This window comes from Gopherus flavomarginatus, chromosome 2, assembly GCF_025201925.1.
Source record: "Gopherus flavomarginatus isolate rGopFla2 chromosome 2, rGopFla2.mat.asm, whole genome shotgun sequence".
NCBI classification, from domain to species: domain Eukaryota; kingdom Metazoa; phylum Chordata; order Testudines; family Testudinidae; genus Gopherus; species Gopherus flavomarginatus.
The window spans coordinates 215,388,371-215,412,747 of record NC_066618.1 but is presented as its reverse complement, the minus strand read 5'-3'; the positions used below and the strand labels follow the sequence as shown (position 1 = coordinate 215,412,747).

At 39.3% G+C, this 24,377-nt stretch overlaps 1 protein-coding gene across 3 annotated transcripts in view; it reads right to left on the bottom strand.

Moving 5' to 3' along the window:
* Nucleotides 1–23,951, bottom strand: part of THOC1 (THO complex subunit 1) — a 33,031-nt gene extending 9,080 nt beyond the window's left edge. Inside the window, exons 1-18 of one of the 3 annotated variants that reach the window (XM_050939215.1) lie at nt 23,717–23,951; nt 22,639–22,712; nt 22,482–22,542; nt 21,142–21,208; nt 19,628–19,746; nt 17,920–17,968; nt 17,233–17,328; nt 16,836–16,918; nt 15,484–15,557; nt 13,878–13,938; nt 9,715–9,774; nt 7,802–7,933; nt 6,323–6,423; nt 4,415–4,481; nt 4,035–4,085; nt 3,473–3,543; nt 1,800–1,895; nt 738–803 (exon numbers count right to left, since the gene is read on the bottom strand). In XM_050939215.1, the coding sequence (XP_050795172.1) occupies nt 738–803; nt 1,800–1,895; nt 3,473–3,543; nt 4,035–4,085; nt 4,415–4,481; nt 6,323–6,423; nt 7,802–7,933; nt 9,715–9,774; nt 13,878–13,938; nt 15,484–15,557; nt 16,836–16,918; nt 17,233–17,328; nt 17,920–17,968; nt 19,628–19,746; nt 21,142–21,208; nt 22,482–22,542; nt 22,639–22,712; nt 23,717–23,764 (1,376 nt within the window). In that variant the 5' untranslated portion in view covers nt 23,765–23,951. Of the gene's footprint in view, nt 1–737; nt 804–1,799; nt 1,896–3,472; nt 3,544–4,034; nt 4,086–4,414; nt 4,482–6,322; nt 6,424–7,801; nt 7,934–9,714; nt 9,824–13,877; nt 13,939–15,483; nt 15,558–16,835; nt 16,919–17,232; nt 17,329–17,919; nt 17,969–19,627; nt 19,747–21,141; nt 21,209–22,481; nt 22,543–22,638; nt 22,713–23,716 lie in introns of all 3 variants that reach the window. The other 2 variants (XM_050939213.1, XM_050939214.1) reach the window with 2 other exon arrangements.
* Between the last annotated feature and the right edge of the window lie 426 nt (nt 23,952–24,377).

Below are 24,377 nucleotides of genomic sequence, written 5' to 3'. Positions count from 1 at the left end.
GAGACTCTGCGAAGTTCCAGTGGAGCAGCACAAGCATCTTTCCCTGTGTTTGTTTTAGCCTCCTCAGCCACTGCCTACCACTCTACTGCCCCATCCAAACTCCATGCTCCCTGGCTAGCCACTGATGCTGCACAAAAACAGATTAATGTAGCAATGTTAGCAAAAAGACAATTATATGGTTAGGTGTAGAGCCTTATAATTGCACAGTACAGGGGGCCTTGACAGTGGCACAATTGTAAGGAGTAACTGAAGAGTGCATTTTACGGTCATTGCCTTAGCACAGCTGGAGTGTTAAATCACAGAGAAATCACTGGCAACAGATCTATTCCTAGCACCAGAAATAGTAGCCAGCTTCACCTCAAGTATGCTACAAACATACAGGCTAGCAAATCCCCACCATCTCATTTTACTTCCCTCAAGAATTACACCTTTAATACAGCTTAAACATTTCGAACCAGATTCTGCAACCCTCGCCTGCTATGAGTGGTAACCACTGTTCCCAGAATTACTAAGAGCAATAGGACTACTTGCATGAGCATGCTCTATTCAGTGAGTGAGGGCTGCAGACTGTGGCCTTTAGTTAGAATTTACTTTAAAAAAAGGAAAGGTGAACAGAATTGTTGACATTATAAATAATTTTATTAAACTGTTAGACAGTTTCTTTGATTATTTTAAATCTTGTATAGTCACAGTGCACGAAGTTAGCTTGTAGGTAATGAAGTACTTTTCCTACTTACCTAGTCTCAGATTTACAAGCTTCCATGTTGTCCGGACATAAATTCCAAAGCCGAGTTAGCTCCTCACTGCAAAAATACAAAAAAGTGTGTGTTAAAACTGCACACTAATCATTTACCAAAAGAAAAAGGTACAAGAAATATTCCTACCACATTGCTCATCTAAAAGACCCTTATAACAAATAATGTCAGTTATGAGATGTACATAGAATTGATATGTTCTCGGTTTATAATGTCAATGACTGATGGACTTTGTGGTCTTCGCTGGCCATTAGGATAGTTATATTCCTAACAAATATGCAACATGCTGCCCTGGGGATTTGGGATCAGAAAGAGAATAAAGATTTTTACTTCCCAACTGAGAAAAGCTTGGCCCTGTTGTGTTTGTGATGGAGCAAATTACTACTTTCTAGCACAGAGAGAACTTTCTGACAATCAACAGGAGGAGTTTGGAGTTCAACAGAAGGTTGAACCTTGACTCTCTCAGCTTGGGAACAGCTACAATGAAAAGGAGAAGAAAAGAGAAGAGAATTTCACACTCCTCTCCACCCAAGAACAGTTAAATGTAATCAGTACATCATATGGTTGTGATGTTCTGCCTGTTGCCTTTACTTATTATGTGACATCATGATGTTTGGGGATGCACTGACAATAAAGAGCCAGTGCCCCAAAATGTTTATAATTTAATTCAGTCACAGAAAAAAAAAAAAAAACAGACAATGCACTGGTACATGACAGATACACAAGGGGGGGTGGGGGGGAAGGATTCTTGGAGTGTTGCAAAGATCAATGTGCATAGGCTTTTCTACAAAAGCATATCTTAAGAAAAGATGTAAGGCGGAAGAGGGAAAGGTGATTCAACAAGTGGCCGAGAAAAAGGGTCAAAGATGAGAGAAAAATGGTGAATATGAGCAGCTTCAAAGGGGGTGATTAAGGGGAGGCATGAAATAAGGACTCAGAAGACACTGCTGTAGTCTGAAGAGCTATTTCAATAGTTTAGTTCATTCTCAAAATGTTATACTTTTCTTACCACCAACAAATCATCAATACAAACAATGAACGTACTTCCCCATGAGAATTTTTTTGTTTGGTCCTTTCCCCAGGAAATCCTCTGGAGCTGGCCTCTTTCTCACAAGTCTTGTTGGCTTGGAATCTGATGGTCTAAGTTAAAAAAAAAAAGCCACACACTTTTTTCAATGTCAAAATTACAGTATTTGGAGATCCAAAATGAGGACAACAGCTTCTAACTGAATCTCAATGAAAACTTTCCACAGGAAAGATTAGGATTTGTTGGGACCTGTCAGATACCTCAGATTCATGAGATAATTGACAACATCTCAGAATTTGCCAAAAAGAAATAATTCCCATTTATTCCAGCAGTCCATATTATGTGTGATCTACCCTCCTGTATGTGTCATCTGCATGCAACCTCTAGGAGATGCAGGTTCCCTCTCCACAATGCCCCATAAGCCATGGAAGAAAGGAATGGAACTCCCAGACCATTGAGACAGCCAGGGTGAGACTTACCCAAACTCAAAAACTCTGGCTGGGATCTGGAGAAGTAGGTAGGACATTCAGAAGTTATAAAATTTGAGTTGTTCTAATTATTTGTAGCTTTGTGGTTTGTTAGAAATTCCTCCCTTCCCTCACCTCTCTCCCATCTCTGCAAATGGGTGGAATCAAAGAGAAGGCACTATCAAATTCCCTCCTCAGCATATCAGGTGGTGACCCAACTGTTGTCACTACTGAAGATGCCAGTTAGTCACTTTTTAACATGGCCTATATCTAACTGCATGGGGACCTTTTACCGGCTGTATACATCAAACAATGTTTTCTTTCAGGTCACTCATTGATCATCACTGAGCAGCTGTGGGAGGACATTTACCCACTCAAGTATGATTACATAAAGTCCTAGGCCTCACTCCAGCAAAGAGATCCTCAGGTTTTATGTTCACTACAGCCAAACTGCCAGAGACCCTATTACTGGGAATCCACACCACAAGATGTGAGCATATGGGAAAGTATTTCAGCTTAAGCTATCTTACTTTTTCATTCTGAGCTCTGCTAAGTGCAGGAGGTGGGGAAGAACATGACACTCCACCAGTCTCCCACTCTCCAACCACAGAGTACTTAGTAGTGTCCAAGAGAAAAACACGCTACCATGGAGGCAGTTGAGCCTCCTCCTTCTGCACAGGAGAGGAAAATCCATATGTGCAGAGTCCCATATGTACTTGGGAGCACAGGGGCATGATGAGTCCCTAAGATTTTTACCCCAGAGACCTAAATGCTAACAACACACACACACGGTAGGTCTACACTCGAACTGCAATCACACTTTCAGTTGAAGATGGCACACTCACATCAGCTTTAATCTAGCTAACATGACTAAATATAGCAGAGAAGACAAGAACTTCAGCATGGGCTGCACAAGCCTGTACAGAGCCCTGGGTATGTACTTGTACCAGTAGCCCATGCCATGGTCTGTGCTGTCCCATGTTCGCTGCTACTTTTAGCTGTGGTAGCTACATTAAAACTAGCATAGGAATGCCTACTCCAGCTGCAAATCACAACTCCAACTGCAGCATAGACATACTCTCAGGTGTGATACCCAACTATTCTGTTTAGCAAAGTTACCTGCTAAGTCACAAAATGCATAAACGTAGGTACACATTCTTGAGTGGAAGGTCATTTCAAGATAAATTATAAAAGGGAGTTTCCTATTTTACTAGTACATTTACCTTTCTTTCACAAAACTTGGACAACCTTCATTTTTCCAGGTGTTCCAGTTTTCTTCAGTGTTTAATATATGCTGAAAAATAAGTGAACAGACACCTAACATCATTAAAGAGCAAAATCACCTTCCAAAAACAGTGCCTGCATTTTTTAACTCACTACTTAGAAACACCTGAGAATGCCAGGCAAAAGATTAGAGGGGAAAAGTCAGTTATTCAGTATGTTTGCCCACAAAGTGCTGTATAATGCACCAAGGAATCAGTTACACTATTTTTCTTGTATAACCGATCTCCCTTTATTTATTTTATATACGTGTATGTTCATGCATGCATATTTCTCCCCACAGCAAAGGAGAGAGAAAAGCATTTTAAAGAAATATGAAAATGTGACTGCATAAAAAAATATTGATGGGAGAATTGGAGTTGCTTATGGCACCTAAAACTTCTACCTCGTGCCTTAAAAACTAACTAGATAGATGTCAAAGTCAATGGCATTCTTTTAGAGCCTACTTTGATTCTGTTTAAGACAGATATATACTAATTTTTTTTTTTTTTTTTAAATACTTACCTCTACCATTTTTGAGAATCTTTCCCCATCTGGCGGGTTTTCTGAAAGAAGCTGCAATTGGAAGAAATCATATGACTAGTATTAACTTTGGTAATAGAGTATGTAGCAGAGCATTTGAAAGAAGGTAAACAACCAAAAACTGTGGTAACCACTTCACAGGTAAGAAATGCTATTTATCTGCCTTTATGGTATTTTCCCAAGATTTCTAGTGTTCTTTCACATTTAGGAAGACAACACAGCTAACCTTCCACAGTTGTGTTGAATTAAAAATCGATAATACAAAACAGCAAATGGAATAAGGAAGTCAATTCAGAGAGTTCCTTTTATGAGTTACAAAAAGAGATTTAGAGCTTGCATTGTTTGTTCTCTGCAGTTCTGACCTGGTAAACCAATTTTGTAGTATCTTCAATCCAGAGGGACTGTTCATCAGTTAGAACGTAGTTTGAACTGGGGGGACAGGGGGAGAGAGAAGAGAGAAAAAAAGTACCGAGTAAAAACAGGCTGGAACATGAGATGCCGTACATTCAAATTTGTAATGTGAATATTAGAATTTTCTATATATGAGGAACAGGTTATGTAGTAAGCCAGCAGTGTTTCAAAGGAACCAGTTAATCTAGAAACAGTAAGCAATGAACTACAGTAAAAAACCCACATTCATCTCAAACAATAACTTCAGACTATTCTGTAGCTTTCATAAAACAAAGGACATTGCTTTCTGTATGTATCTGGAATCTCAACAGGAGTGGTAAGAGAGGAATGGGAGGGAGAAGTGAAATAAAATCTGTGACTTGAGATTTACAAAAGATGAGTAATTTTCACGAACTGAAAATGAACTTTAAAATTCTATTTTTGAGTTTACACTGGTGAAAGAAACAAGTCCAATTATAAAGAGGATCCCTGGGAATATAAAGCCTGAATCAAATCATTCAGTAGCAACACAATATGTAAAATTTCATCTTTTTTGTGAGGAACCAGCTACATTCAACAGTAAATATAGACATGGTTATTGGTAGTCAACTTAGGGCAGAAAGATTTCTGCAAGGAGCCCTCTAGTTAGAAGAATGTGAGATCTGTTAACTGTTTTAGAAAAATCAGTATTCTCTTGCTATATCTATATGAAATGTTATGCTGTCACATTCCTATTTTATTCCAGGTTGGTCTACACTAGCCTAATAAATGAATACTTATGCAGACAGGAGAATAAAGTCAGTATGTGTGTCTGAACTGGACTGCAGGGCAGTTTTGCCCAGTGGATAGGACACTGGGGTGGGACTTGGGAGACCTGCATTCTATTCTGCCTATGTCACTTGCCTGCTGGAAGAGCTTGGGAAAGTCACTTCCTCCTCTCTAGCAAATGGAGATAATACTGACCTCCTTAATAAAGTGCTAACGGGACGTGCTAACTAGAAGCACCATAATAAGAAATAAGTATGATTAATTATAATTTGGTCACAGAGATCATAGAGTCTGTGAAAATAGTTTCAGCCCCGCACAACCGGCGGGGCTCCAACTTCCATGATTTATGGTTTATTGCCCATATCCTGACAGTGAATTTTAATAAAAATCCTCATGCCAAAATCTTAACCTTAATTATAATAAAGGCAGTAAGCAAATCGGATGTACGCAGCACAAGAAATGAATGATCTAAATGTATTAGTGGGTAAGTCTGGAAATTGCAAAAATTGTTTTAAATTTAGAATGTTGTTCTCTAAGATAGCAATATTAGAGTGTATGGCAACATAAGAAAACTTATGTCACTTTAGGATAATAATAATAATAATAATAATACCACCACCACCACCACCACCGCTGCTGGTATTTTGGACACAAGAAAAAAAACCTTTAGCAAACCAAGTGCCAGATCCTTCAACCTCATGTTCCTCACTACCAGATCTCTCAGCCAGCAAAAATCACACTGTCAGATCTCTTCCTAAGTTTTACAGGTTTTGTTTTTTTTTTTTAAATGGGAAAAGGACAGGAAATTTGGTCTCTCCTTAAAAGTGCTTAAGTCTGCTTGAAGGCAACAAAGAGTCCTGTGGCACCTTATAGACTAACAGACGTACTGGAGCATGAGCTTTCGTGGGTGAATACCCACTTTGTCAGACACATGCATCTGAAATAGATATTCACCCACGAAAGCTTATGCTCCAATATGTCTGTTAGTCTTTAAGGTGCAACAGGACTCTTTGTTGCTTTTTACAGATCCAGACTAACATGGCTACCCCTTTGATACTTAGTCTGCTTATAAACCCAGTCTCCCCCAATAAGACAAAACATTCCCAACTTACCTTTTAAATTTGACCTGTCCCTTTAGATACTGAAATAGTATTAGATACTGCAGCAAGATGTGACGGCGGAAGTTACTGTCACTCAGCTGTAAATCCATTAGCTAAAAAAAAAAAAAGTTGAGTTAAAAAACCCCACACCAACTACACATGATTCATCTGATCTAACATATTTCCAGATCATCTTCAAGCTTTCAAATGAAAAGCCTGCATGTATTTGATAGGAGCAGTCTCAACTTAGCCTACGTAAATCTGAAGTTATTCAAATACAGTGAAATCTATTGTCAAGATTGTCCATATGTGGCAATTCATGTTAATGGTCTTCAAATGTGTTATGTATCACTCTGCCGCATTTTTATTAGAAGGCCTTCTCTATTAAGACACCAACTTCCATGTCTTGGGTGATATATTAATGTGACATCTGTTAAGGAAAGACAGAAGCGTAAAGAATGGTGTATATGGGCAACTCATGGTTCCTTGAATCCATTACAAATATTTTACGCTGTTATGTAGCCCAGTTTTACAGCATTCTACCTGAGGCATCGTTCACTTCTAAGTGTGCAAGGATTTGGACAACCACTCACAGATGTAAAACTATTTTTCCCCTTACCAGCATACAGTTGCAACCCTGAAGCGCTAATAACATTCCATAATTAGAAGTTTAAAATTAACAAAAAAAAGGGGGAGGGCGCTCAACACTTCTTTCCAATGTAACATTTGTGTTGCAGCACAGATCTTTCAAAAAACATCTAGTTTTTACTACCAGATTCAAGTTCTCTCAGCAAAACTTCCTACTGAGGTGGCCCAGTGCTTGGCTCCCAAATGGTATTACCGCTACATGACTAGTCAAGGAAAATAATAAATTTTGACAGTTCCCTTTACTGTGCAAAAGGGGCTATGATGTTTTAGATACTAACTATACTTGGGCTCTGTGAAAGGGTATTGCCAACACTATTCTCTGCACCACACTTTTCATCGTCTAAAGTAACAGACATGAAACAGTTTCATGCTCCCCTATAAAAGATGGCTAAGGAAACTCAAGGAGAGCAGCGGGGTGGGGACGCGGGGGTGGTACCATATGAATTATTTCAGAGTTAAAATGATGTATATTATTTCACAGGGTAGATATTTTAGTTTTCATCAACTTAAAATCATGCAACTGCCATAAAGTACATAATTCCTTGCATTCTATGCACATTACTACAACACTAAGATTTGCAATTTCCTCAAAAATTACGATACAATAAAGCAGAAAGTACAGGTAAAACACAACTGTATGCTCATTTTAAGTGCTGAAAGTTCAGTTGTGTGTGATAAGAAAAACGCAGATTGTAAATACAGTATTTACTTTTGCTCATTTTCCTTCTAAATTTCAACATTATGGAACAATATAGATCAGATGGTACGGCTGCAACTGTACCAACTTTTATCATGATCCAAGCTTTTCCTTCTTTATACAAAAACAGAAGTCAGGTACAATACCTTTTCACTAGTTAAGAACTTTGCAAAGTAGACATGTTCTCCCCCTGTTTTTAGCTCTTCCAACTTTTTTCTGGAGGCCTGCGTGTCATCCAATTTGTAGCTTTTAAAAACAGCCAAAACTTCTTCCGAGTACTGTAAGGCAAATAGTACTTCTTATAGGAAAACACCAGCTATGCATTTTTTATTAGGGAAAAAAAAACAAAACAAAAACAAAAAAAAACATGCACACACAGGACCAATCCTAGAAGGTAAATATAAATTATAAGTTTGCTATTCACCATCAGTAGGAACATCTGTGTGGAGTGTTAGCCAAAACACAAACATTATCCACTTAAAAGTCTGATGAAGAATGAATTTTGCACAGGAAAATCTGTTAGCTTCTTGAATAATCCAAAACGAGGTATGAATATGTGGAAATTACTGAAAACTTAAATAATTTACAATGTGCAAAAAAGGGAACTGGCTGGTATTATTGAAGCTATGGCTCCCTACAGTTAAAGCTGCAAGACAAGTTCAGTTCTAAGCCCTATATTGTCCCTGTCTCCCTGCTCCATTTTCTAACATTTTCTCATACACAAAAACCTTTGGCCTGAAAAGTCTTTCTCAGGGTTATACCAAAGGAGAGGGGGTGTGAGCATGAAAATTTGAAGGAAACTGACAGACACTTAAATCTGGAAAAAAGCCACATGAAATTTTCACTACTCTGTAATTAGTTTAGCCATTTTGGGCTACTCACTTCCCAGAAAGCACTTGTTTCAAACCTTCAATACTTCTAAAGCTCTTCGTTTTCCACAGAAACTAATGCACAGAGTACATTTGACAATTTAATCCTTAAAGTGAAAGTGATATGAACTCTATTTTTAAGACACACACACATTGGATTGGTTAAACAGGAAAGCACTAAGTGCTTTCTCCATAATGGTTTTAGTGCTATACTCAGGCACCATCACACTTCCATTTGCACATGCTTGAGCAGGTACTAATAATTAAACTTATACCTCTACTTTTAGAATTAGTTTAAAATGTACTTTAGTATAATTTTTTAATGATAATTAATTTTCATGGAGAACCCTTGTGAGAATTTCCAAAACTTTGGCTTGTGTAAGTCCTGCCATTCTCAGTAACCCAAAACAATACTTTTCTTTTTTTAAAGGGAAAAACGTTTTAAAACCTTAACCAAGATGTAACTTTAAAAATAACATCTGCTCATGAGATCAGGCATTTTAGCAGCAACACATAAAGCAAATGGTTTGAAATAAGATGGTTTCCTTCTACTGAATAACAAACGGTAGAATTTTAAGATGAGTGATTAGAAGCCATTGTCTATTACAGAAACAGTTTAGCAATTGCATGTACTAATCATCCCGATAGCTACATAGCTGACAAAACTGAAACATAGTTATTCACTATCCAACTGGTAGGAGGAGCTACTATGTGTATATGGCAGCTTCAAGTCACCACAAAGTCCTGACTCTACAAAGGGACCTAACTAAGCAGAACATGATCTTGCACACAATCCCACTGGAATCAACAGGACTCCAAAAAGGCACATCTGCCTGGATTCATTTGCAAGATTTAAGCCTAAAGCAAATGTTTTTTTCTTACCTAGGAAAAAAAACCAAGCTCTGGTTTTTGCTATTAAACAAAAGAAAAATGGCTTTTGATATTGTTGGAACACATCAGCATTTCTATAAACGTCAGGAAAGCATATATACATGTAACTTTGTTAACTGACCTACTGTGTGTACAAACAAATAATTGCATATCTAACTTTGCACAAAATGTATAATGCATATACTCATGCACTCTTACTTTCCAGCATCATGAATAGTTTAATCTTTAGAAACAATAACTTTCACTTGTGGAACAAAAGGTGAACTGCTAAACAGGTTTAATATAGGAACACAAATTACCTTAAGAAATGTCTTCCACGAGATCTTCTCATAGCACTGCACAGGATTCCTAAAGTAATCCTGAAGAGACCAGAATTTTCTATACAGGTTGTAATCTATTGGAATGGAGCTAACAAAGCAAATAATTATTTCACTCTGGCTACAGTTTGGGATAAATATGCTAAACAAATAAAGGTCCATTTTCATTAATAAAGATAGAATCACTGAAAACAAAACCACTACCATTCTTGTAAATCAGAAGAATAAAAAGCCAGTAGTAAGCCCTTCCTACAGTCAGTAATTCAGAATATCAGGCCAAAACAAGGGGAGTTCATTCAGTCTGTTCATTTTCAGCTGTTACTTTAGGATCAAAACACTTTTCTTGCACCCCTTCTCCAAGTTCAACTTCAACACTTCCGTAGGCTGAGAAGCAGTACAGCCTCCTCTCCTCAAAGCACACAATGACAACTTATACTATAGCCTGTTTATGGACACTTGAAAACAATGTATGTTGTCTTTCCTCGTTTAGGCAACCCACATTAAAACATATTAAGACATATTGGGGCAGTGCCTTTACCTTGTAATGGCTAGAGAAAAATGAGTCTAGAGACTGGATTTGAGATGGCTGTTTCAGGTAGCAATTTATTATGCAACTATCTTGGCTCCTGAATTAGCCATTTAAATTAAACACCAAATAAGTTTAGGTTCAGATTCTGCACCTTCTAGGCACAAATTTTAGAACTGCTCTCATACACGATCTGAGACAGTGATTTCACATGCACCAATAGTAACTGTGCATGCAAATTAGCCAGTTTGATTTGTAATGGTCATTCACAGTCTCAATCATGGTAACTATGCCTGCAGATTCTCTTTCAGCCTTTGGGGCTGAGATCAGGTGGAGAACAAGGCAGAAGAGAACATAACTGCAGGAAGGGACATGACCAAAGACCATCCATTTTAAAGATGAGCTCACTGCTGTTGGTAAAGCAACAGTTAGCCATTTGAAAGCTGTCTGGCTTCTCTTCCCATTGACGTAGTGGCTTCTAGGAGGAGCTAGCTACACGGTAATAGGCTGAGATAGTAGCTTGTTAATTTCTCTTTTCCAATGGTATTCACATTAGCCATGTGGGTGACCATACTATGTTCCACCTCTCCCACAAACATGAGAGAGGAGGAGAGGGTAAAGAAATTTATCCAATAAGGGTATTTAAAAAAATTGAGTGTATAAAAAAAAACCAAAAACAAACAAAAAAAACCCCCACCACCACAGGGGAGCACGTGGACAGAAAGGAAGAACAGTATCAACTCATAGACTTAAAGTCAGACTGGACCATCATGATCATCTAGTCTGACCTCCTGCATATTGCAGGCCACAGAAACTAACTCACCCACTCCTATAACAGACCAATAATCTCCGAGTTACTAAAGTCCTCAAATCATGATTTAAAGACTTCAAGTTACAGAGAATCCATTATTTACTCTAGTTCAAACCAGCTGTTCTCCTTGCTAGAGAGGAAGATGAAACCCCCCAGAGACTCTGACAATCCGACCTAGGGGAAAATTACCCTCGACCCCAAATATGGTGATCAGTTAGACCCTGAACATATTGGTGAGACCCATGAGACAGACACCTGGGAAAGAATTCACTGTAGTAACTCAGAGCCCTCCACATCTAGTGTCCCATCTCCAGGAATTGGAGATATTTGCTATCAGCCATGGATGGGCTATGTCATTGTAGGCAACCTCATCATACCATCCCCTCCATAAACTTATCAAGCTTAGTCTTGAAACCAGTTACGTTTTTTGCCCCCACTGCTCTCCTTGGGAAGCTGTTTCAGAATTCATTCTTCCAATGGTTAGAAACTTTTGCCCAATTTCAACCCTAAATTTGTTGATGGCCAGTTTATATCTATTTGTTCTAGTGCCAACATTGGCCCTTACTGTAAATAACTCCTCTTCCTCCCTGGTATTTATTCCTTGGATGTATTTATAGAAAGCAATCATATCTCCCCTCAGCCTTCTTTTGGTTAAGCTACACAAGCCAAGCTCTAAGTCTCCTCTTGTAAAGTAGGTTCTCCATTCCTTTGATCATCCTAGTAGCACTTCTCCGTACCTGTGCTAGTTTGAATTCACCTTTCTTAAACATGGGAGGCAATACTGCACACAATATTCCCAATGAGATCTCACCAGTGCCTTGCATAATGGTAGTAACACTTCTCTATCCCTACTAGAAATACCTTGCCTGACGCATTCTAGTATTGCATTAGGCTTTTTCACAGCTGGATTATACTGGTGGCTCAGTCAACCAGGTCTTTCTCCTCCTCTGTCACTTCCAACTGATGTGTCTCCCCAGCTTATAGCAAGACTTCTTGTTGTTAGTCTCTAAGTACATAACTATGCACTATTAAATTTCATCCCATTTCTATTACTCCAGTATTTAAGGTCATCCAAATCTTCTTGTATGATATGCCAATCCTCCTCTTATTGGCAATACCTCCCAACTTTGTGTCATCTGCAAATTTTATTAGTTTACCCTCACTTTTTGTGCTAAGGTCATGAATTTAAAAAAAAAAAAAAAAAGTGTTGAATAAGACTGTCCAAGACTGATCGCTGAGAAACTCCACCATTAGCCTCACTCCAGCCTGACACTACACCTTTCAGTATGACTTGCTGTAGTGTCTCCTTGAATCAGTTCCTTATCCTTATTCAATTCTCATTATCTACAGCTTTTCCAATGTAACTAATAAATTTCCCATGTGGAACTGTATCATGCGCTTTACTGAAATCCACGTAGATTAGATCTACTGCATTTCCTTTGTCTAAAAATATTAGTTATCTTCTCAAAGAAAGAAGATTGGTCTGACACAATCTACCTTTTGTGAAACTTTACTGAATTTTATCCCAATTACTTCTATGTCCTTAACTACTTTCTCTTTCAAAATTTGTTCCAAGATCTTGCATACAACTGAGATCAAATTTACAGGATTGTAGTTTCCAAGATCATTTTCCCCCCGTTCTATATTAGCACTTCTCCTGTCATGGGGTATGCCCCCCTAGTTTACAGATTCTTGCTGCTGAGCTTGTAATTTCATGCGCCAGTTCCTTTAACATTCTTGGATTGAAATTATCCAGTCACTCCGATCTGATCCGTTAAACTATCTGAGTTTGACTTCCATCTCGGATGTGCTAATTTCTACTTCCATAACCTTGTTTCTATTAGCCACCCTGCCACTATCCCTAAGCTCCTCCTTACCCTTAGTAAAAACTGAAGTCAAGTATTTGTTTAGTTGCGCGGCCATGCCTAGATTATCTTTAACCTCCACCCCATCCTCAGTACTTAGCAGTCCAAACTTCGTTTTCCTCTTATTTATATGGCTAAGAACCTTTTACTATTAGCTTTAGTTTCCTTTGCAAGGTATAACTCTGCTCGGATTTTGGCAGTTCTCACTTTTCCCCTATGCCTTCTGACTTCCCAGTGGCAGCTTTCCTTGCTGACCATCCCATCTTCCATTCCTTGTAGGCTTTCTGCTTTCATGTGCTCAACTGCTAACCTGATTCGGAGCAGTCTCTCTCAGGTTATGGTTTATGACAGCATTTTTATATCAGTAATGTCCCTTTAAGTAGGTGCATTAACAAACATTTCTGGCTTTAAGGGAATGCAGTGTTAAGTATGTGTTAACTCATTCCTCAGAAGGGTATGTCAGTGGTAACACTTACAAACTTTGAAACATCAAACAGTGGCAAATCTATAAAGCTATGTATTCTCTCATTCCTTTACTACTACAAATTTTTAAAAAAAAAAAAAAATCATCATGGTATTGATATATCAATCCTTACTGTTTCAGTGCAATATTTACTGATTATCTGCATATACTTCACTTCTGGCTCATCTGATCTGGAATCCATAGCAACAAAATCCTAGAGCACGGCTTCTCTCACACTAATGATTCAACCACTGTGAACGCAGCACTATTATAAGCTTACATTTACTGCTTCTGCCTCACTGGTCCAATCCTCTAAGAATATAGCAAGATGGCAAAGGACACCAATTTGTGGCTTAGTATGACAAAATGAACAAACATGCTGTTCAGTACCTGTAAAACCAATTACACTAATAATCTGAGCAGAACTGCGTTCTATAAATGCTGACACAAAGTCTATTACAAAAAATAAAAAAAAAGCACCTTGTCAATTATGCCTTTCACCTCAGTGTCTCCAGCTCTCCCTCTGGGACATGTGAAGCCACTTAAATGGAATGTGGATAATCAGAAGGAAGCTTGTTTAACATAAAAGCCTCAAGGAACAAGTTTTTTCCTATTACATTGAGCATTTTCTTGATTGAGGACAATGGTAAACTGCTCAGCCACTTTACTGGAATGATTTTCAACCTCAGTGCCAATTACACTGTCAATTACAATTAAGGTGGTGATGTGAGCTAGAAGTCAAGTAGCTTGCAGTTTATTCTCTCTTCATGCACCCTCACATTGTAAACCAGGAAATAAAAGAAATGCTCTAAGTGTTCATTTAGTATTTGGAAAATTAGTAATAAGTTTTTGTTTAAGCCTTTTCTTAATTAAACTAATCAACTTCTAACTTAAGTCTTCAGATACATTCACTGAATTGGAGATAGTTATTGCTTATGGGTTTATAATACACTTCTATCCCGACAGAAAGCGACTCGATATAACACGAATTCGAATACAATGCGTTTATTCCACCTGAGCCCCGCTGCTTTATATATCTGAATTCATGTGGAGCCCTAGGCCCTTTAGATCCCCGTCCGAGGCCAGCTGCCAGAGTTCCAAGAGACCAGGGCTCCCTACAGCAGTTGGAGCACTAGGCCCTTTAAATCACCGCCAGGGAAGCCGGTCCAGTCTGCCATGGCATACTGGCTCTTGTCGGTACGCTGTACCGGATTGAACCGGATATCACGTGGCCTCACCTATAAGACGGTGAGATTTTTTGGCTCCTGAGGACTGTGTTATATCAGGGTAGAGGTGTATATCAGTTGTGGGTTACTGAAGTTAGGCACCAAATAAATGGCCTGCTTTTCAGAGCCATCTATTTAAATGCTTAATTTTGTGCACTCACATTTGAAAATTCTGGCCTAAGAACAGTTTTGATAAATATTGTTTAAATGAGATGGATCCCAAATACCAGCTATCAAGAAGTCTTATTATCCAAGGCCTTGTCTATACTACTGCAGTAGGTCGACCTAAATTATGTTACCCTAGTTACATGAATAAAGCTTAGGTCAACTTACTGTGATGTCTACACTGTGCTGTGTTAGTGGGAGAGCATCTCCTGTCAATTTACTTTACTCTTCTTGGGGAGCTGGAGTACAAGAGTCAAGGGAAGAGCCCTCTGCCATTAACTTAGCAGGTCTTCACCAGACTTGGAAATCAACACCTGCTGCATTGATCACAGCAGTGCTGATCTACTGGTAAGTGTAGGCGTGGCCTGTCTTATACTGTATTCAGTTTTTCGTTCAGCACCACTATCAAGTGCTTGTTACAGTATTTTCTGGTAATGTCAAAAAATGTGGCTTCTTTCATTATTTGAAGACAATATTGTATTAAAATTAATGTGAATGCTTAGATTGGACTGGATGATTTTTTTTACATTAGATCATAACTGTTTAGAGAAAAGGAATAATTCTGAATACAGCATACAAGAGTATAGTTCCTAAACTATACATTCTTAGGCTAAAACTCCAGGAGTTTTCAATCTACCCCCACATGCTTTCACTTCATAATTTCAAAAGCTGAAACTAAAAAACTTTAAGCTCACCAACTTGTAGGAGCTTCATCATCTCCCATTTCACCTTCTTCTACTTCCATTCCTTCATCTTTCTCCTCTATGTGCTGACAGAAGAGGGGGGAAAAAAGTACAATAAGTGTAGAAACTACATATACAAATTTTAATCTGCAGGTCAGTCTCATTATTCCAGTTTCCTAGTCCTTCATTATTAATTGGAACCAAAACAAAAACATCCTTTGAACAGCTTTTGGTTTGTTCATTCTTAAGCCAGGTCTTCAAACAGCAACTATTAGAACACTGAAGCAGCGTTGCTATAGGTAAGGTAGTGAGTGCTTCAATCTGCATTTTAAGTAAATATGGAAGTTAAAACAGGTCTTGAAATGTGATGACTTGTAAAGGGATTTCCCCTTCACTTTGATCCTTTCCTCTCTAAAGGCCTAATTCAGGACAGTCTCCGTATGAAGGAAGGGTGCGTAAGCATGTAAAGCAGTGGAACTTAAGCATGTGATTAACTGCTTTCCTGAATCTCAGCCTATATTTTTTTTCCCCTTCTTCTCTCCCCATCTCTTGGGAAGTTATACTCAATTTTCTTGAATTAAAAAAAATTAGGAGTGGTCACCCAGTGTAACTTCTGGGACACAGAGAAATACAGGTAGATACAAAATATATCAAGATTGGAGAGGAGGCAGGGGAAATCAATCAGTCGCATACAGTACAGAGGGAGTTAGAAAATTCTGGAATTTAAGAACTGCTTTAATTTTTGGTTCAGAAAATTTAGGACACCACTGAAAAGAAAAACCCTCTACATTACTGTATCCTACACTACTTGGTCCCTCTTACACACACATATTCACGCTCTATATATAAAGAGCGTGAGTATGTGTGTGTATTTATAATATGTAGTGAAGTTTGTAAGAGGGACCAAGTAGTGTAGGAAATATAAAAAATAAATGAAAGTATCCATGGCCCTGATTCTGTAATCGACTATGCAAGGGCAGACTCCCTAACTTCAGTGGAGCTCTGTGAGGGCTTGTACAGGCCCTGAAACTGCAAGTCAGAGAGAGAGAGCATGCTAGCACTGCAGTTTCACAAGTAGTCAGGAAAAGCTTATTTGATTAACAAGATATTACACTCTCAAACCTCAAGTTAAAGGTTCAGAATTCCCACATCCCATCCTACCTATAATGGTTGCTGACAAAGTGGGTGAAATATATGTTAAGTTTTAGACCAGAATGATGTTTTATGGGAGTGCTATAACCTGAGTTAGAAGTATATAATTCTAAATACTGGTTAAAAGTGGTTGTGATTTTTTTGTACCAGTTCTCCAACAGTTTTACATAAATTTTTTGCAGACACATTAAGCATAATGCATCAATTCTCACCTTCTGTCCCAGAGTGCTCTCTTGTTCATTAGTATTGAAAACTGTGACATTTTCCAGATTAAACTGACTTTGCAAATTAAGTCCTGCAAAAAAAAAATCAACTTTTAAAAAAAAAAATAAATGTGTCAGTCTGGGAAATGAAGTTCATGAAGCCAGCTCATGATTATTACCCAACATACAATAGCCACTCTGTAGGAAACAATAAAGTAACAGTTTGTGTTTGTATTTATAAAAAATGAATAATTTTTAAATTCTACGTTAGACACATATTAATGTCAAAGTTAGAAGCTGATTTCTGGTTAAAGTCAATTTTGTTTGGCATAAGGTTATTAGAGACTGGAGTATTTAATTTGTTAAGATACTTTTCTTTCATGTGAAAAACACAAAAAAAGCTCACCTGACTTCTCTGAAAGAGGAAATAATCTAGCCAGGAATAGCTGAATTCTTCCACAGAAGACTGTGTTCTGTGATTTAGATAATCTTCTCAGGAGATCTAAGTAATGTAAAAACAAGAAAGCAGAGATAAGCATTAATGTTATCACATGTATCGTCACCCAACTATTCATCCATTTTGTCTCTAGCACTCATTTTAAGAGTTCAGATAGGTGGGACCTACATAAGTAAAAGAAATAAAGTTGAGACATCTGTAAATTTAAATACTACTATATTAAACGACCCTTCCTCCCTCAGGCCTCAAGTGTTTTATCTAATGTGTCCTAGTGGACCAAGTCTCTGAATTGCCACAAACCAAGAGCCCTAAAACTGTCTTTAAAGATAATTGCAGAAAGAAACCCATTGGACCACTCCTTCCAATACAGCCTCTCGCAATGATGAGGGCTTAAATGTTACTCAAACGTTCTTCTAGCTTCTCTCTCTCCTTCTCTGTGATAAGGAGAAATCTCCCCATAATCAAAATGATGGGCCACATTGAATAGCAAGGTCTTGAGTACCTACCAAGACAAACAGCTCATCATTTTAAAAATTTTTACAGAACATATTCTAATATGACTCAAATATTAAGACCCTAGCTTTGTTCAGCTGTTTTTGGAGCTGCATTGCACTTCCCTGAAAGTGTGCTACTCACCATTGCACATTCTCAGCAAGTAATTCTTCCCAGCCGAATAAAACGTATTCTGAAAACCAAATCAAACGTATCAGTCTCATTCGGGGGATGCTGCAATCTTCTTCAATAGCTTTTGTCTTTTCAACTCAACAACAATACAAATCACACTGATATTACAAATAAATCTGTGTCCTTCCTGTTCTTAAACCTCAACTATGAATTTCCACTTATTTAAGAAAGACTCAACAAAATGAAAATACAAATAAAAAGAGTCCCAAAAATTCCAAGAAAATTTCTAGTTCATAATGCAACCCAAGCTTAATGCCAACCTCTATTCAAATACAAGAAGTGCCAGTAATTCATATGCTTTTTCAGAAAAAACAACAAGGAGTCCGGTGGCACCTTAAAGACTAACAGATTTATTTGGGCATAAGCATGCCCAAATCCATTAGTCTTTAAGATGCCACTGGACTCCTTGTTGTTTTTGTGGATACAGACTAACACGACTACCCTGGGATATTTTTTCTGAAAGGCTCTTAACATAGTGAGAGATATCCCATTTGTATCCCATTTTTATTTTTCCCTGTACGTGTTTTATGCATAAGATGTAAAGTTAAGTGAAGCATGTAAACACAAGATTTAGAACAGCATCAGCTGACATTAGAAATCTGCCAGTACAAGGATGATATTCGGAATGATGACAGAAGCAAGTCCTGCTGAGATATCAGAAAGACAAGGCTGCTCTGAAGTGGAATGGTCTGCATGCCTGTCCCAAACGGCTAGGAGGTCACATTTAGATCAAGGAATATAGGAAAAATTATTTGAGGCTACTCGGAAGCCTTTTATGGATAAATCTAAAGAGCTGCCAACACTACAGATTTTGTAAATGTTGCAATTCTGGGCTGATTCTGAGGGGTTCTCATGATCATGCAATAAAACTGGAAACTGAGGAATACTGTTTGAAATGTCCAGAGTTTTCTCTTCAACTTCTGGAGCCTGCTCTTCTTCTGCTGCAGGCAACCATAATAGCTGCCTGCAGTGCCCATGTGCTGCATGCAGTGCAGGGCACTGAAGCCTGCCCACCCCTCCAGGTTCGGCGGTGGCAGCAGCAGATTTACCCCCGCCACCAACCACAATCTAAGAAGGGAGAGTTACTGAAGGAAGGAGCCCAGGGAAAGCCCCCTCTCCTGCAGACTAGAAGGGAGGAAGCTGCTGGGGAAGGAAGAATGGGTGGATGTAGAGTGACCAGACAGCAAATGTGAAAAATTGGGATGGGGGTGAGGGGTAATAGGAGCCTATACAAGAAAAAGATCCAAAAATCAGGACTGTCCCTATAAAATCAGGGCATCTGCTCACCCTAGGTGGGCGTACATGGCAGCTGAGGCCCGCATTTTGCATATGCATTTTGAGTTGAATTTCCAACCAGTTATTGTCACAGACCATTTGGGATAGGGAGGGGATTTAATAAAAACAAGACGACAGGCCAAAAAAATGATTATTTTTTTTAATTAATCATGATTTTTTAACTCTTGAAGTAAGCAGTACTGAATCTGCTATATTAACAAGCTTACCTTTTGTGTTTCCTATAAGCAGGCAATACTGATAATATTTATTCTATTATTTCAACACAAGAATAAGACAAAATTCATCTTGTTAATTGGTCAACCATTTATACATCCAGATCATTATCTTCGGGATGAACAAAACGCACTTTGGAAAAACTACTCACTGATTTCCATGTAGTGACATTTTTTTCAACAAATGTAAAAATTTTGTCACACTGATCCAACGGTAGGCAATCCAGAACATCTCCCAGAAGCACAAAAGGGGTTGATGCTGTGCAGATACCTTTAGAGAGGGGTAGGAGTGCAAGGATCATTTTATTCTGAAAGACTTGTACCTAATAACTGTATTAACAAAGATGGAACAAGGAAGTTGCAAAGTATCATCTGAGAGAAGTTACCACAAAAAGTTACAAAAGGTAGGGATTAAAATATAAATTCTTCTAATTTTCCTGCATGCGCGCGCACAGAAGCATGTACAGTACTTTTGTAGGTACCACTGTACTACAAATAAGATACAGTAATAGTTATCAAAACTCGGTAGGTCCCCAAATTAAGAGATGTTGGAATTTTTGTTAAAATGTAATTTTATTACAAATGAAAAGGTATTGGGCAACTTTTTTCAGAGGAAGAAAGTGAAACTATAGTGGGGCCTACTGCTGTGCAAGGCTTTTTGAAGTAGAATCTGCCCCCTTCCAAGAAACAATTCAGAAATGCCAGAGTGACTAATTCTTCAGAATTGAAGAGCCAAAGTCTCGTATTCCCCTCAGGACCCATCCTTATTTTTCAGACTTCCAATTTAACAGTTCTACTTCTGCTTCAAAGATAAACCTTTTGATCATGGTTATTACTGTCATTTAGTTAAGTAGCTATTACAATGGTGCTCAGATAAATGGATGCAGAAATTACTGAGGTACACAGAATATGTAACCACAGCTAAATGGTCAGATCTTACACTTATCATTTATGAAACACAAACATTTTGACAAAAAGATGATTACTACTGTTTATATAAACTTTTAAAACAAATATTTAACATGAATACTTAAGTATTTTCCCATTCATAAACAAATGGAATTGATGACCAGGGGTTCTATGCAAGAGGGGTTCCACCATTGTCTCCATTCACCTTCACAATGCTAAAAAGACATCGTAAAGACAAGGACTCAAACACTACCAACACAACTGTGTTGCAGGTCAGTTACTGCTGGGGGGGCCAGCATAAATAGCCAGGAGATAGGTTTCTATTCCAATAAGATGTTATATGACATTGGGCAATTAACCTCTATGACATTCTCTTCTCAACAGCAAAATCAGGATAACAAAACCCACATTTGTAAAGAGTTTAGAGATCTATGGACGAAAAGTGCTATTGAAAAACTTAAGAGAAGAGTCCAGAAATGAACTCCAACTCCCACTATGCTTTAAACAAAAAAGGATCCACTCCAACAGGTACAGCAGTTACAAGTTCAGCTAGCAGAAGCTAGTCAGCTGTCCTACGCAAGAGCTCTACTATTGTTAGAACCGCATTTGTATTTTGCTCATCACCATAATATCTTAGCACCAATGCAAACAGTTAAACTAAGGACCATGGACTAGCGGAGTTGATGTTTGTAAATACTAATAAAGGGGGTGATATGGTAAGTACACTCATATCAGGCTGTTTTATACAATTACTCACCATCTGTAACTGCATTAATAGCAAGAGAAATAATAGCCAAGACATTTTCACATGAAGCTTGATTTATCTAAACAAATGTAAGACAGATTTATTACACAGTCCAAGTAATTTGTACTATTTTGATCAGTGCATTTACTAAAGCCAGAAAAAGCTAAAGTCTTGTTTTACTCAAGTATATTTTATATTACAAATGTTTAAAAACTCACTAGGAGCACAAGGAAAAGTCAACTTTCATCTTCCCATTAATTTAAGTACACTAGGAAGTAACATTCAGTAGCAAGCATTTCATATAAAATTCATGCAGTTGAGCGACACTTCCTGATTACTTCTGGTCATTAAAGACTTTATAGCACATTATGCTTGGCCAGTGCTATTTGGAGTACTCTTATTCCAACATGTGTAGTTACAATATCTCTAATTTCCTCTGCAATTTCAAATGATCTGATGCCACTGTTCATGAAAGGTATGATCTATGCTTAAAATTTAGGTCCATATAGCTATGGCACTCCAGAGTATGAAAAATCCACACCCTTGAGCAGGGACGTGGAGCTCCTACACTGACATAAAAACCCTTCCATCACTTTGGACTGTGTCTACCCTATGGAGTTATTAGCAGTATAGTTGTAGCTATGTTGATATAGTCCCTACATGCTGGGTGCTATTAAACATTTAACATGGTCCCTATCCCCCTTCTCCGCAAAGATTCTGCATTTTGCTGCTGGGTGAAATGGTTCTGTATATAATTTGTAAAGTGCTTTGGAATGAACAGTGATAGCAGTCTAATCTAATCTATGATTAAAAGGCACTTATGAGCCTATACTACAAATGTGCAACTTTCTTTTTTTTTTTTTAAAAGTGTTTCCTTTCAAAGAGCTGAAGGAAATCCTTTAAGTCTACACTCTGAAACAATAACTTGCATCAAAAAATACCTGACAGTTTTGTTTTACTTTTAGAATAGTCCTTCAAGGGCTAAATAATGAAAAAGTACTCTCTTAGAAACTATTTAAAAGCGGTTATCATACCCTCATTCACTATTATGGCATACAAATTTATAATTTGCAACTAAAGTACAACAGATTTTTAAAAACTACTATGAACAATAAATGCTCCAAGAGAGATTTTATAAAAGGTCACTATGCTATGAGACATTTGTGAAAGCATCTTTTAATTGCCATATTTTAAAAATTATCTATCAAAGTGATTCATGTTTCCAAGAGATAGCCTAACAGTTTCTGCAAGTTTTTACTAATAGTCAACGTAGTACACTCAAATTAATTTAAATGTACAATTTCAATTTGTATCAACAAATAGAGTTACAGTGCTGTGAATGAAACACTTACAATTTCCTCTTCTAGAACAACTCTGAAAGATTGATCCAGGGTGCATTTCTTTTCATTTTCACTACAAATAGACAAGTTTTAGTACTGATGAAATGTTCAGGATCAATAACAATTATTTGAAGAGACCTTTTTTTTAAATGAAATGATAGCTCCATACCTTCCAGGAATCTGATTAAATGCATTCAATAATGGTTTGATAGTTTTGTTGGTCAAAGCATCACGAGTAGAATTCTAAAAAAAAAAAAAGTTAAATAATAAAATAAGTTGCAAGTAACTCCCAGTACAAAAACAGACGGAGATCAAAAGCAATCCAGATAGGTCTCCCTTTTTTTTAAATCTGACAGAAAAAGGGAAATACTAATGAATGCTAATCAAGCAAGTAGCCAGATTGACTTCCATTAATAACAAACATACGCAATTTGGTGTGTCATAATGCCTCAGAAAGTAATGCCCTTCAAAGCACCAAAACTTACAGTAAAATAAATTAACACACTAACATGACTGCCCCCAGTTTGACCAGAGGCACGGTTTTAAACTGACTTAACTAAACTGGTTCAAGTTCGCCTGTGGACACTTGTACGAGTTTAGCTCGCAGTGATAAATGGACATAAAGTTGCCCACACAGAACTTTACATTGTTTCAATTTAATGGATTTTTTAAATCGATTAAACTGAAACTGCTGCAGCTCCTACGTGCAGGCCAGCCCCGAGATGCAGCATCGATTGGTGGTCCCAGTCAGAAAGCTACCTGCGCAGAACCCTATTGCAAGGCCAGGCCAGTGGCGAGAGTTGCTGGGTCCGCAGCTGGCTGCTCCTGCCCCCGCAGCAGCCGGGTCACCTGCCCCGCGGCGTGTCGGAGGGACACATCCCGCGGACGGGGCCGGAGGGGAACGCCGCGGGGGAGGAGGGGGAACGCCACCCCCCGCGGACGGGGCCGGGGGGGGAACGCCGCGGGGGGGGAAACGCCACCCCCGCGGACGGGGCCGGGGGCCGCGCCGCGGGGGAGGGGGGAACGCCCCCCCCGCGGACGGGGCCGGGGGGGGAGGGAGAAGGCGCGCGGCAGCAGGGATCGGGGACGTGCCCCTCGCGGGTAGATCGGGGGGGAAGGCGCGCGGCGGGGGGGACCCCCCCAAAGCCGAGGGAGGACGAAACGCCTGCGCCGGGCTCCGCGCCGAGTACGCAGTGGCGTACACCGGGCACCACCGCCAGGTCCCGCTCCGCGCCCGCGCTGCTCACCGTGAAGCGGAGCCGCGCCTCGGGAAGGCTGAAGAGCGGCGGCGACATCGTCTCTCTTGCGGGTTCGGCGCTCTGCGGCCCGCGCTTATGACGCCATCGCTCAGCGGCGCTGTGTAGAAACCATAGAGAACAGCGAACTCCCCCCCCCCTCGGGCTAGAGCGCCCTCAGCCAACGGCCTTTCGCATCCCAAGGGCCAGAGAGATGTAGGGCCCCGGCTGGAGGAACCCCAGGGGACGGTCACGTGACTGTGACGTGACTGTGAAAAGACCACCTTGTTCCGCCTCCCTCCCAACCCTGCCGTGTGAGGCGGCCGCGCCCCCAGCAGTCCTCGGCCGGGCTGCGGCGCTGGTCCCTAAGGTGCGGACTGGCCCCAGACTGCCTGAGTCTGGCGAGAGCCTGATGCAATGGCTCTGAGCGTGCCCCTGCCCGCGGGGCGCTGGCTCCGTGTCACCGCCGCTATTTTGAGCAGAAATGTCCAACTAACGCGCTCCCCACAGGGCATCCCATAGCTGCCTAGGTGCCAAAAGCCCCGGCTGCCTTCTACTCAGCCCCCAAAACCTCCCTCTTCCCCCCGACAGTATCTACAATTCACTTATGTGCTGTGGAGACAAAAATTTTGGCATATCAAGAACTTCAGATGTGGGGCGAACATGAAATAGA